At 44.3% G+C, this 14,503-nt stretch overlaps 1 protein-coding gene across 1 annotated transcript in view; it reads left to right on the forward strand.

The window, feature by feature from the left end:
- The window catches only part of KCNH5 (potassium voltage-gated channel subfamily H member 5), a 148,429-nt gene extending 134,910 nt beyond the window's left edge, over window positions 1-13,519 (forward strand). The window contains exon 11 of the mRNA XM_058833832.1: window positions 12,572-13,519. Coding sequence (XP_058689815.1) covers window positions 12,572-13,519 — 948 coding nt within the window. The remainder of the gene's footprint in view (window positions 1-12,571) is intronic.
- The last annotated feature ends 984 nt before the right edge of the window (window positions 13,520-14,503 follow it).

The following is a 14,503-nucleotide window of genomic DNA, read 5'->3' on the forward strand; positions in this document are numbered from 1 at the left end:
TGCCCTCCTGTGTGGTGTGACATAGGCAGGCCCTCACTTTTAGCCCCAAAAGATCAGGTCTTTGACTGGGATCTAGATGTAAATGGGAAAGAAACAAATGGCTGCCCATCCACCAGTCTAAAACTGCTCCAGTCAGGAATACTGGAATGTTTTTGGCTTAGCTTGAGTCTGGAGTTGGTGACTCTCCCCAGTAAATTGGTCTCTGTTATTAGCCCTGGTTCGGGTGAGGAATATCTGACAGTGACTGAGCAGCATGTTTTACCCCCCTGTTTTGTAATACAAGGTGGTGATGTCTTGGCTCTTCTAGGTACAGAGGCTGCCCGCTGTCCCTTCCACTTGGGATTTTAAAATTATATTTTCATTCCTGACTTACCACTTCCAGACAAAACTGATGGTGTTCTACATGGCATGGCAATGGAAATGCATTGTTTTAATTGAAGCTCCTGCTGTAAAAGCTTTTCAATAAATTAACAAAACCTTGAAAGGGATGAAGTGAACAGAGTAGCTGGTGGCACATTCCATATAAAACCAAGGTTTCTGAAAGCCAGCTAGAATGTTCTCAGCGTCAGAAACAAGGCTGATAGCAATGGGTGTTATTTTTTATTGGACCAGTGGATATAGCTGGAAAAAAATCAAAAATCTTTCAGTTACAAAATGCTTTTTTCTGGTCTGAAGACTTCAGATTAAATTTCAGGCACTTTATAGTCTGGTACAGTAATATTTAAGTTAAAAAAGAAAGCCATAATGATTCCAATTAATTTAAATTTCCACTTAAAGCAGACAGGAGAGAGTAGTACATTTGGGGAACAATTTGCAATTCTTTTGCTGATGTATTACTTTGTAAATGGAGAGACTCTCTTAGGCATTTAGTGAGACCATTTAGTCTTCAGGCAAAAAGCAATAAGAGGCAAAAACAGAGAGGAAAACACAAATTCTGCAAATCCTCTGTGCCTGTGTTCTGTGTTGCTTTGTGCTGGGGATATGCAGGAACACTGCACAAGCAGGGCTGGCCAAAAGCCAAACATGAAGATTTTGATATTTTTCATTGGAATAAAAGCACAACCTTCTGAAAATTGTCACTAAATAAACAGAAATAGTTCTGCCTCCCTCCTCACCCCTCTCCCAACAAAAACCTGAGCTGCAGTAAGTTGTCCTGGTCTGGATTTAATTCCAGCAATTAACTGCAATTAAAGTTGAGCCCTTTCAATTATTTCAAATCCAGAACTCTACACACCAGACAGTGGTGAAAAGAAAGGTTGTTATTACATTAATAATCTTTTACTTCTAAAAAATATATTTATATGTTTAATCTTTTTGCAGTATGGATTTTCCTCCTATAGGGGCTATAGGTTGGAAACCTTGGTTTCTTCCTCTTAGCTTATCCACGAAAGAGCTCAGTGACCCTGGGCAAGTGATGCATGACCTCTCTGTGCCCTGGTGTTGGCCTCTGGCACAAAAGGCAGCTACGTAAATCCAACTTCCTCCAATACATGGAAAGGGGAGTGGTGGATTAGTGCTGCATATTATTATTGATGATTGATTTTCTGCTCCAAGTTAAATCAGGCTGAAGAGCAGCTTATAAAGTCTTTTGGCACTTTTTCTCTGTTTCTGCAGTGTGCCCCAAGCTCGAACCACCCTGCTGTCATCTGGAGGCTTTGAACTGTGTTTCCCTCTCCCTGCCCAGGAGCATGTCCCCCTTAGGAGATCCTGGGAGAAATGAAGGCTGTTTTCTCTTTTAATCATCTCTGGTAAAATGCAGAGACAGTAGCTCATCTGCAGCACAGATGAGCCTGGATCAATTGGCAGTGCTGCTGACTGACATTTCATTAGGCCAGTGCCAATAGCAGGTATTGATCCAGCGGCCAATCGATATAAGTTTGCCTGATGGAGTTGGGAACTGTCCTGTGGAAGGGGGCACTGTCTGGCAGTGGGCACAGCACCCCTCAGCTGGGCTGGGAGGCACTGGGAAGCTCCCTGCAGCTCCTGAGCCCTGGGGTACCTGATGGTGATGTGCTGGCAGGATTGGTGGTGACAACGCGGTCGTGGTGCCACGTGCCACCATCTCTTTACACCAGTGGGGTTCTCTGAAAGTCATGAGATGGTCTGGTTGGGGTGGGTGAGGCTGTCTTTGCTGGGATTCACTTCCACATGCAGTGAAAGATCTTGGGTCTAATGGGCTTGGATTTTTAGCCATCTGCAGGGCTCCCCTTTCCCCCTCAGCTTCCCTTCTTGCAGGAGAAAGAAACATCTGCAAAATGGAAAAAAAAAACAACCAGATATCCTGTCAAGAGAAATCTGCTCTTCTCTCTACCTGAATTCCAAACAAAGAAAGAGGAGATATATCTCCCTTGCCCTTTGCTCTCTAATAATCTGCAAGGAAGAAAAGAGGAAGGGGAAGGTGAGATGAATATGTGTTGCTCTCCATCAAGAGCACATCTGCAAGTAGTTTGCTCACCCACCAAATGACCAGTCTAGATTAGACTTGTTTACATGTGGGAGTTGTTAGGGAATAAAGGAAGGCATGAATTTAACTCCCAAAGTGGATAAACCTAACCAGTGGGAGGGAACAGGGGTCTCCATGAGACACTGCTCAGTAATAGTTACACTGCAGCAGTCATACTCAAATTGTTCTCTGCTCAATTTCTCCATGTTTAACCAACTCTGTGTTATATACAGAAAACAGATTAGACTCTGATTCAATGCATTATTTCAGCTCCCTGATCCAGTTCAGTCTTTTTATTGAGTTCAGTGTAAGATTTAGGGTCCTTAAAAGGAATTAGGAGGCTAAAGCTGGGCTTCTTTGCTGCCCCTTGTGACAGGAGCCCAAGAGGGGCTGTGTGTGTTTGGACCATGGTCACAGTCCTTCTGAGGCCACACAGGTCAATACTTCACTCTGCAACAGACTGACCCTAAACAAGGCCAAGCAGCAACAGACCCTGGTTGAAACCCACCATAAATTCATAAACAAAGTAGCTTTTCTGGTTTATTGATCGAAATAATTTTGTATGGGGAAGATGCATTTTGCTCACTTGGATAGTATTGCGGAAGTCATTCTGAATCTGTTTTCTCTGCAACATGCTAAAGCATCTGCTGTTTGGTTACAGCAATGAAAACAGAAAATAGTGAGTGAAAAAGCAGCAAAATAAAGCAATCAATTCCAATTCCAGTCTCATTTAAAAACAGTGGCAAAACTCCCCACTTCCAAAGGTGCACAGTGCCCTTCTTCAGCATCCCTTTCCCAGCAGACATCAGAGACAACAGCTGAACCTGCAGCCTCAGGAAATCTGGGTTGTTTTACCCTGGGATGTGAAAAGATGGAGGCATCTCTGGGCAGGAGGTGCTCAGGCCTGAGTGACTGAAAGAAGAGCTCCTAATTCAGGAAACTGAGCTGCTCTCAGATAATGCTCTTGTAGTTGGTGGAAATCTGTAATTTTGCCAAGGGAGGAAAAGGTTTTGGCATTTCTTTTGGAAATCTGACTCCCTAGCTCAGCCCACACTTGGCTGAACATGTTTAAACACCATTTAAAGAATAAGTGTCCGTCACAGCAGCTGAGTGATCTGACTGATCCTCCCTTGCAGAGTGCTGGTAGTGCTTTAATCAATCAGGGGATTGATGTCTCAGGGGCTGAGGACAGGACTCATTGTACATCCATGGTGCAGTGCCCTGAACATCTTGGGGCAGCAGTGCCCTGGGCCCTTGATCTTGAGCTGAAACCCTGAGAACACCTATGTGCATTTTTTTCAGTGGCTGTGTTTTTTAATGAGCTGCCTCAGTTTTGGCAACAGGCCAGCCCAGTGACCTCTCTGCTGTCAGCCATGGGTTTCAGCCTCTCAGCTGTAAATAGTCAGCAGTGACGGAGGGATTTCCAGCTAATTGGGGAAAGGAGGGCAGTGTTATTATCCTCTTACACAGGGGGAGATGGAGACATAAAGAGGCAGAGTGATTTGTACAGGACTTCCCACTTGGCTGAAGGTCAGGCCAGCAGGATAATCCATCCCTGTGGATCCCAGCCTGGTGCTCTCTGTGTTCGGCCACGATGCTCTGGGGATGTGACAAATGAGATTTGGATCTCTGCCTGCTTCTCTCCTCTTTCTTCCTCCATCCAGCCATGTTTTAAATTAAATCAGGATGACTTCAGATCCATACCAAGTATGAAGTGGATGGGTCAAACTCTTAACCGATTTCTACTTAATATTCATGCTTTTTCAGAAATGCAGATCAGCCTAATTGGCTGCCAGCGTGCACAGATGTCTCTCTGCAAGAGTACTCAGGTGCTGTGAGAATTGATTGCAAACATGAAATGGAACCAGATTAAAATTTGACCTACAGTAACGAATTTCTAAACCACAGGACAAGCAGTAAAGAGATGATGGAGTTTCTGGACTTTGGAAATCAGTTATTGGCTGTTGTTGTGCTTTTCTGAAGGGTCTCTCCCTCATTACATGTCCTGGTTTTTCTTTAGATGAGCAACTTGGGGGACAAAGATCTTTATTGGGTTGTCATAAAAGAATGAACCTTTTCCTTGCACATGAAATGCAATTAAATATCCCTTAAAAGGGCTTTTTCAGCATCAAGGAAATAATTCTCATTTCCTTGAAGTGACATCACTCTGTTACTTGGATTGGAAATCTTCACATCTTTTACAGGTCAATTCTATAGTAGCTTAGGAAGAATGTACATGAATACAGTTTCTCCAAAGCAAAATTTAAATGTGCTTGGTAGGAAGCTTTTGCTGTGGCATGTTGCCGTGTCTGTGAAGTCAGGATCAATGGAAATTTGCAGAAAGGCTATTATTTACTGTTTCTTTCAAGCAGCCAGAAGACTAACCTACAGAAATCTTCTTTTCCTCCAAAATCCAGCATGAAAGACTGTTTAGTGAAACATCCCTATCCTGGAGATTAACTAATTGCTCAGCAGTCAGTCATTTTCACTGCACAGCCAAGGACAGCGATTCCTTTCTCACGCACAGATGGAGCAATGCTTTAACACAAAACAGTTCCTGGGACAGGAGGATTAAGGGGAATTTACTGGAGAGCAATTAAAAGAGTTGTTAGAGCAGTTTGTTTTTGAGGCTGAATTTCACATCAAAGTGAAGCTATCTGAGGAGTGTACAGAACAGAAAACAATAAAGCCATCATTTCAAAACATCTACTCTGCATCCATGGAGTGCAGATTAATAAAGTGAGCTAGGAGTTTATGGAGATTCGCAGAAGTGAATTATGGAAGCAGCCTAAAGGCTTGTGTGGGGTCATTTCCTATTCATCCATTTCTGCCCTGTCTTTCATAGTTTAACTTTTAAAATTTGCATTTTAATTTGCATAAACAAAAAAAGGAATATTTTTTAATATCATGGAAGTTTTTTTTTTATTTTTCCCTAAGATAATATCTGAAAAATAAGATTGAATAGATTTTAGCATCAGGTATTAGTAATGAGTTGTGTTCTCTGGGACCTGCCTAGATTTTAAAAACATCTTGGCTTTGGAGCAAGGGTTATACATTAGGAATTGGGCTTGGATAGCCTAGTTTTCAGAATATCAGAAAAGAGGATCCCAGATATGCCCTGTTTTGACAGCTAAAGACTCCTAGTGGGGACCAGGCCTCAAGGACTGAGGGTTGAAGCATCCTAGACCTCCCCTGAGCCCATCAGAGCAATGGCCTGGGAAGGGTTTGCTGGGTTTGGCAGTGCTTGGTGCCAGTGGTGGAGTGATCCAAGCAGGATTTATCCTACAACATCAGGGATGAGCTTTGCAGTGCAAAGGGTTTTTTCCCAGGGGCTGTGGGAAGGGCATCTCCCTTCCCCTGCTGGAAGGTTTTCCTGGGAAGTGTAGTGACAACAAGGGGGAAGGGGTGGCTTTCCTTTCCCTGCTGGTGGTACATCCTGTTGCTCCATGTAGGCAAAAACATCTGGTTTTCCACAAGCTCTCACTGAGAGAGTCTGGCAGGGTCTCCTGGGCAGTCGTGGCTTGTCCTCCCTCTGCAGCTTTTGAAATAATGTTTGTCTGTAAGGACTGGCTGGTCCCTGAGGCTGTGGGGCAATACCCCAACATGCTGGGGTGGAAATAGAAATAGCATCAGGTGAAGGGTGCAGAACCCACACAGAGAAAAACTTTACAGGAGGCTTTTTTTATACGGTCTGCACCAAAGCCTGACGTTTGCACTGCCACAGGTAGGGATTTGAATCCTCCATGCCCACCATCCACAGAGGATATCTGCACACAGGGACAGGCACTGTACAGACACCAGAGGCAAACAGGCATCTCAGGGTACAGCTTGTCTGACCTGCTTTAACATTCAGCTGCAGGTGAGATGACTCACACCTTCCAAGTGCTTTTGTCTTCCTCCCTCCGCTGTGCAGGGCTCCTGGAGGGAGAGTTCAGATGCAGACAGAGGCTTTGTAGGTGAGCCCTGTTCTGTCTGTGCTCTGGAAATTGGGTGTATTTTATGGAGCAGGAAATGTATTTATGTATTATGTATTTTCAGGAGCAGGAAATAGCACACTCATCTGCGCTGGGGTATCCTGTGTCTAAATCCTGGATCTGACACAAATCCACCTTCCACATTAGCATGACAAAAATGGAAATTACTTCTGTACAATGCACTCCAAGATGTGAAAATTAACAGTATTTTTTCAGATGTCTTTACAGAAATTTATGTTGTACAGCCTTGTAGCATTATTTCCAAAGAAAATGAGATCTGTGTTATTGCAGTATTGGATATTGGTTATACCACTTAAAACTTTTAAAATCCATTTGCCAGCTTCAGCTAAGCTTGTGTCATTTCAGGCCAAGGAGGCAAGGGAAGGCAGCTCTCCTGTTTCCAGAAAAAAAAAAAAAAAAAAAAAGGCAAAATGTTTATATAAAAGGATGCCAAGACCAACACACCTTGTGAAAACACTCCAATTCCCTTTTTGTATGGAAATTAGACATTCCTGGAGGAGATGGACCAGTCCAAATCCTTCTGGTGGGATCTGAAAGCTGATGAAGGAGCTGCTGAGTGGGTCTCAGCCAACTGCAAACCAGCTGCCAGCTCTGCAGTGTGGTCCAAGGAAGGGTGCATTTCCCTGAGGTCCTGCCTCCATCATTTGGAAAGCTCCAAAACTTTGTCTGCTCATCCCACTTGCTCCATCTGCAGTGTTTTCAAGTACAGCTCTGGACCAGAGCTGTCAGAAGGGTCCAGGTTAAAAAAAAGCCCTATATTTCTGCAAATTTATTAACCTGGTTCAGACTAGATGATCTTGATTCCAACCTTAATGGTTCTATAATTCTATAATTCTTACCTCACTGATCTCAGATGCCTTCTAAGATGTTGCTGTATTAAATAGGAACAAAAATACAGGGATCTGGACGAGTACATAGGGTTGTGAACAATCAGATGCAAGGGTGATGGGGCTTCTACAAGACATTGATGCAGACAAGATAATTACCCCTGAAACAAACTTTTGAGAGATGATGTGCACCGACACCAGCCTGGTCTGTGCTTTAACAAGAGTGACCTGAGGTTACTGAGTGGATGTAGCTGTGGGGATTGAAGTGTGGTGTTTCTGCTGCAGGAATGCCCAGTGAGCTGAGTCAAACCAATTCCCCCAGGACAGGGTCTTCACACTGTGAAAATCTTTGCTTTTTGATGGCTTTGTGTGGCTCTCCCTCCCTCCTTCCCTCTCTCCCTCAGTCTGCACACACACTGCATCCATCACCATGACAACTGTGGGCCCCTCTGGATCCATGGCTGTCCCTGTCTGGATTTCTGTGGAGAGGAGCAGGCACACCTTGAGTGCCACTAGCAACAGCATGGGATGTTCAGGCACAGAACAGGATGATCTCTGGTCAAACACCTGCCACTTTTTATGAACTTACTGTAATTCTTCAAGACTTTTACCAGTTCTTTAATCCCTTCACGTACCTGCCTTGGAGTCACTTATTAAGGGATCTTTGTGAGATCTCCTGTATGGAGCAAGGTCATGGAGGGATGATTTTCACGATACTGCTACAAAAAAAGACAGCAGACAAGGGATGCATTTCAAAGCACCTGAAAAAGCCACAGTTTTACTCATTAATTCAGAGTGTGTGTCTCAGCCTTGAGCTGTCTCCCTGACTCGGTGCTGTTGCCCTCATCTGCACTTGGCTTTGGGGTTGGTTATAGGAGCTGACACCTCACAGGAGCTGCTCCAGCAGTGACACATCCACTGCCAGCACCTTTGGGAAGGTGCCCCTTTGGAAGGGACAGAGTTCACACTCACAGGAGTTACCTCTTGGTATGGAAGGGAGAGAAAGGAGGCTGAGATCGAGATCAGATGGAGAATCCGAAATTGCTGTTGTCTCCTCCATGCCTGCCTCATAAATAACTGGAGTATTTCAGTCCCCATGGCTGGCTATTAGTTAACTTCTGCTTCATCTTTGCCAGCTCAGTAATTAATGTCATCTCTGTTGCCCCTTCTTCCCAAAATAAGTGCACTAAAAAGAACTCAGGAACCTGGGACAAAATTTGTTCCACATGAAACATTCTTTCAGAATCTGATCCATAAAGGGAGTCCTGCACTTAATGTCTGTTACATTAATTAATTTAGAACATGATGTGAGACAGGAGAGTGGCTCTTTACTCCTTGAGATAAACTCTATACACAAGTAATTCAGCTTCTGATTAACTCTTTTGAAGATTGTGTCTGTTCCTGGGACAGATATTGGGACAAGCCTGTGTGTAACTTCTCTAAAAAGGGTCAGGAACAAGTGAAATAGTTCATCCAATTTAAGATTTCAAAATAATACTCTCCTAATCTGCAGAGAGATGTCAGATTGCATGAGATGTTTTTCTATTCTTATTTATAAAAAAAAAAAAAAAAAAAAAAAAAAAGCTGGTTGAAGTTATTAGACATTAATAGAATTAAGTCTCCATGTAAACATTTGTAAATGTAAACACATTTTAACTATTCTGGTTTAATTTAAACCACTGTGGAAGTGGATTAAATCCAGCCACATGAAAAATATCCTAATATGGAAAAAAATGGTAATGAAAAATAACTATTGCTCTGTTAGTGGTAGAATTCACATCTTGGGGGTTTTTTTTCAGTACTTTGTATGTGCAAGATCATTCTTTTCTTTTACTTGTACATATTCTACTGATCTCAAGTACTCCTGACCAAAATTGGACCCTTGCTCTGCTAGGGGTACATCTATGTACATCTACATAGGTTGAGGGGAAGGAAGAGGGGCAAGTTCTCCATGGGTTGATTTCCTTGAAGTAATTCAAGTAATTCCTTGAAGTGGTTCAGTGGGAGAGTGAGGACCAAGAGCTCAGTCTCCATCCAAAGTGCCATTATCCCACAGGGTCAGTTGGGATCTGAGGGTCTGCTTGGTTACACATTTCAGAGTGAAAAAGAAAATAAAGCAGCTATGAACACATACAGGTTACATGAGAAAGCCAAGGGGGGAGGAGGCCCAGGGCTGGGCATCAGCCCACCTTTGCTCCATTGGAAACAGGGCTCCACTGAGGTAGATGAGTCCTGAATTCTTGACTCTCAGCTAACCCCAGGACTTTGGAGTCCCTGGGCATTTCTGCACTAATTCAGCTTTTGGCAGATCTGCTTCTTCAAAGGAGCTGCCCATAACCATTCCAGGCTGTAGCATTTTCTGTCCCCAGAGAAGAAAAAGGAAATAATTCATTGAAGAGGTCTGTCAGCTTGAGTCCTGCAAGAAGCTGAGAGAACATGTTCTGAGGAGGTGACTGCAGGGCTTTGGGTGTGTGTCTTCTCCACTTCATGGGCATAAAGTAGAGGTAAAGCTCATGGCTGTGAGTGGTCAGAAGGTCCTTGGCCTCACACAGCCAGACCAGATTTGCAGCGTGTGTCTGATGGCACTTCCCACCTTGGGCACACATCCCTTTCAGCTTTTCCCAAAGTGTTTGCTCTGCTCTGAGCCTCAGCAGCACTCAGGCTCAGACCCCGCTGCCACTGGGCTCGACCCATCCGAGTGAAACCTGGGGCAAAATCCTTCACAGTCATTTCCTGACTTTCATAAGGACACACTTCAGGAGTATGAGGTACAGGTGGTGTCAGATTAGAGAGGTTTTGGCTTTTCGTCTGCCAAACCCAGCAGCAGCAGCAGCAGCAGCAGCAGTCACTGGTAGTTATATTCTGTGCAGGGAGATAACATCTGTCTGGAGGAGGTTTGAGCTGAGTCTAGAGGAGGGACAAAAGAACCAAGATTGGACTGTCTGGGGGAGAAAGGGAGGTGAGGGTAATTTTCAGTGAAGTGAAAGCTTCAGGAGAGGAATCAAAAACTGCTGCTGTGGTCTTTGTTGTCATTTTGGTTATTATAAACATGCAGCAGGACAGAAGCTGTCAGAGTTGCCTCGTGCCTTTCCCAATGGCACATCCAGTGCCACACTGGCCAGGGAAGCTCCACAGGCTTGTACCAGGCTGCTGGCAGCTGTCTCCCTTCCAGCATCCCCCACTGCCTCTGCACAGCAGCTGCCAGGCACAGGCTGGCTGCAGGAGAGCAGGGTGCTCAAGCTGTCAAACAGATTTGTGCCCAGAAAGCCGGGGAAACAGAAACATGGAATGGTTTGGGTTGGAAGGGACCTTAAAGATCATCCATTTCCAACCCTGCTATGGGCAGGGACATCTTCCACTTTCTCAGATTGCACAGAGCCCCATCCAGCCCGGTCTGGAACACTGCCAGGGTTGGGGCAGACATGGTTAGTCTGATCAACCTGTGCCAGGGCCTCAGCACCCTCACAGTGAAGGATTTCTTCCTAGTCCAGTCTAAACCTACTCTCCTTTTAAAGCCACTCCCCCTTTGTCCTGTCACTACACAACCTTTTAAAGCAGTGGGTAGAGGATGTAACCCCACCACAGATGTTTTCAGGGGCTCAGCACAAGGCAGAGCAGCCAAACAGGGACACCAGCAGAGGAACCAGCCATGTCCCCTGAGACACACCTTGGGGACACATCCTTGCAGCTGGTGGCTTTCACTGTTGCATCTTCTGCCAGAGGTGCTGCGCTGCCCTCTGGGGATAGAGAGGCACAAACAAAACATCACACACAACCCACCTTCCAAATCTGCCTTTAGAGACCATGGCTGCAATTAAATGTAATCACTCAATTTTGAATCAAGGGCAACTTCTCTTGCCATTGTTTGCCCTCCCCACAGGCCCGAGAGAGAGAGAGTAGCTCCATGAGGGCAGCTGCTAATGAAGGGGAGCCTCCAAATGAGGGAATGTGTCACTGCATCTAGGTCAGAGGAGTCAGATGGAAGTAACTTCCATGGTTGTCCCTTGGTTTTGTTTCTGTTTTTTTAACTGGCCTTCTAATAAATTAACCAAATTATTATAAGCAGCTGCATCTATCAGCAGCAGGCAAGGATATATCCACAGAAAGCTCTCTAATGAAGCTTTGAAGTCCAGCTCATCCCAGATTCATGCAGTGAAGGATCTGTAGCCATTGTGGCACCTCTCTACTGACTTCTGAAGATGTGAGACTTGAAAGGAAATAGATACTCAAATATGGATACTCAAGTTGATATTTCAAGGGCTTTGTTTTCCTTTTCTTACCACACTGTCCCTTGCAGTCCATGTTTGTGTTTAATCATAGGCTGCTTCTCATAGTGTTGTCAAGCAGAGAACCAGTTTCCCCACTCTGCCTCAGTCCCACACTCAAGAAAACTGGATGAACATAAAAAAAATGAAATCATATGAGTAACATGTAGAAAATCAACAAAAACATTTTGCTCTGTGAATCCTCTCCCAGCTTGAGGCTCAAATTCCTTTTTCTGTAGCAGTCTGAGACGTGCTGCTGGGTGAAATAGCATTAAATGGCATGGCATGATGAGATGGTGGATACTGCTGGGTCTTAGAGCTGCACAGAGCCCTGTTACGCTGCTTCTCTGTGCTGCTCCCTGTTCACCTACACATATAAGACATACTAATTCTGCAGTAAACACCTGTAAAGTGTGTGAAGCCACACATGTGGCCCATGGGGGACGTAATTGCACCCTCCAACACTCCTAAAATACCCTAACCCTAACAGCAAAACCAAAAAGTACTGAGCAGGTTGGTATTTTCCAGCCTCTGGAAGGGTGTGTACATTAAATTTATTTAGCAGCTGTGTAGTCCCTGCTGAATTACTGTTTCCTTTTGATCTGTACTAAAGATAGTGACAGAGCAGGTATGAGTGTGAGTAATGGGTAGGTTGGCATCTCAGTATTTGGGTTCTTTGTCAACTGCTTTCTTCTCTTTGTTCAGTTTCTTTACTTCTGTTGGTGTCGGGATATTTTTAGTTCTTCAAGAAGAAGTATCTTCTGCATCAAGAAAAAGGGTGAAAGGCACTTCTAATGCCTCCTGTTCAGAAAGTGTGTGTGTGTGTATGTGCCCTATCTATAGTGGTTAATCTTGAGGTTGCTGTGTCTTGATCAGCTCCATTTGAATTCACTAAAAAAAAAAAATTAAGATGGAAAGGAAGATCAGAAATAAGGATTAAGAGAGAAATGGCTGTTCTCAAGTCTGTTTATCCATCTCAAATTAATATTTTCATGTGATGTGCTTTGAGTCCTGACTCTCTTGTGGATTTATCCCCCACAGATCATCTTCAGGAAGATCAGTGATGTCAAGAAGGAGGAAGAGGAGCGCCTGCGCCAGAAGAACGAGGTGACGCTGAGCATCCCTGTGGACCACCCTGTGCGGAAACTCTTCCAGAAATTCAAGCAGCAGAAGGAGATGCGCAATCAAGGCTCCACCCACATCGATCCAGAGCGGAACCAGCTGCAGGTGGAAAGCAGGAGCGTGCAGAACGGGGCCTCCATCACGGGCACCAGCGTGGTCACCGTGTCCCAGATCACTCCCATCCAGACCACCCTGGCGTACATGAAGACCAGCGAGGCCGTGAAGCAGAACAACCGCGACGCGATGGAGCTGAAGCCAAACGGAAACGGAGACCAGAAATGTCTCAAAGTGAACAGCCCCATGAGGATGAAAAACGGGAACGGGAAAGGCTGGCTTCGGCTGAAGAACACGATGGGGGCCCACGAGGAGAAGAAGGAGGACTGGAACAACGTCACCAAGGCTGAGTCCATGGGGTTGCTGTCCGACGACCCCAAGTCCAATGACTCGGAGAACGGTGTAAATAAAAACCCACTGAGGAAAACAGATTCTTGTGACAGTGGAATAACAAAAAGTGACCTTCGCTTGGATAAAGCTGGTGAGACTCGCAGCCCCCTGGAGCACAGCCCCATCCAGGCGGATGCTAGGTGTCCTTTCTACCCCATTCCTGAGCAGGCCTTACAAACCACGCTGCAGGAAGTCAAGCACGAACTCAAAGAAGATATCCAGCTGCTAAGCAGCAGGATGGCTGCCCTTGAGAAGCAGGTGGCAGAAATTTTAAAAATATTGTCTGAAAAGAACGTATCCCAGCTCTCTTCCCCCAAGTCTCATTTATCTCCCCAGTCCCCTCCCCAGATATCCTGTCAGGATATTTTTAGTGTTTCAAGGCCTGCATCACCTGAATCTGAAAAAGATGAAATCCACTTTTAGCCTATACCTATGTGTATATATGTATACAGTATATATGCAGAGTTGTATATATACCTTTATACATATATATATATATGTGTGTGTATACGGTAAATATATATACATATATATTTTCACTTGCATCCAATATGACTTGAACACACCAAGGATTTTGATATGTAAATATTGCATGTCCAGCTGGATTCTGGCCTGCCAAAGAAAGCAATTATTAACATAGATATTGCTTGTATAATATGCAGTTGACTGCATGCACACTTTACATTTATTTATAATCTCTATTATGTAATAAAAGAATGACTTTTGTTTAACAAAGGCAATGTACTATTTAAAGAATCAGGGTCTTACCTGCCAATATTGCCATGACAGTTCTGATCTCAGGCTGGGTGAATTGAGCTTTTATTTCCTCACTGTCTTTTCTGCCGAGTTAAACAGTAGATTAATATGACGTGAAGGACACGTTCAGACTCCTGTTAGTATTGTTTCCTGGTATCATTCCATGACAATATACTGTATATTTGGTGATGAATTCCCCTACTCATCCTAAAGGGAGGGCTCAGCTCAGTGGGCAGGGAAGGGCACCGTGCCTGGTGCTAGGGTGGATCACTGGAATTTATTTGTGTGGGTATTGTGCATGCACAGCCTTTTATTTCAAGTATCCTCCTGCTCTTTTAACATCATAAGTAAGAAATAATAATAATAATACTAAGAATAATAATAATAATGGTGATTTATGTAACAACATGAAACTAACAGAAACTCTCTCAGTTGCACTCCCTGAGTGTTTGGGGCTAACTTCTTTCTTGAAAGCCTCCTTTTACTGATGCCATTTTTACTGAACTGTTAGAGTAACATTATGTAGATTCTCTTTGCAGCACTCAGTGGTGGTGTCCAGTTCTGTCAGTATCTTCATTAGCATGTCTCATTTTTGTGGGGTTGAGGTTGCTCTCTCACTGTCCCCTTTATTGCCCCTGGCAGAGGTCTGAG

Source organism: Poecile atricapillus, chromosome 1, assembly GCF_030490865.1.
Source record: "Poecile atricapillus isolate bPoeAtr1 chromosome 1, bPoeAtr1.hap1, whole genome shotgun sequence".
Lineage (NCBI taxonomy): Eukaryota > Metazoa > Chordata > Aves > Passeriformes > Paridae > Poecile > Poecile atricapillus.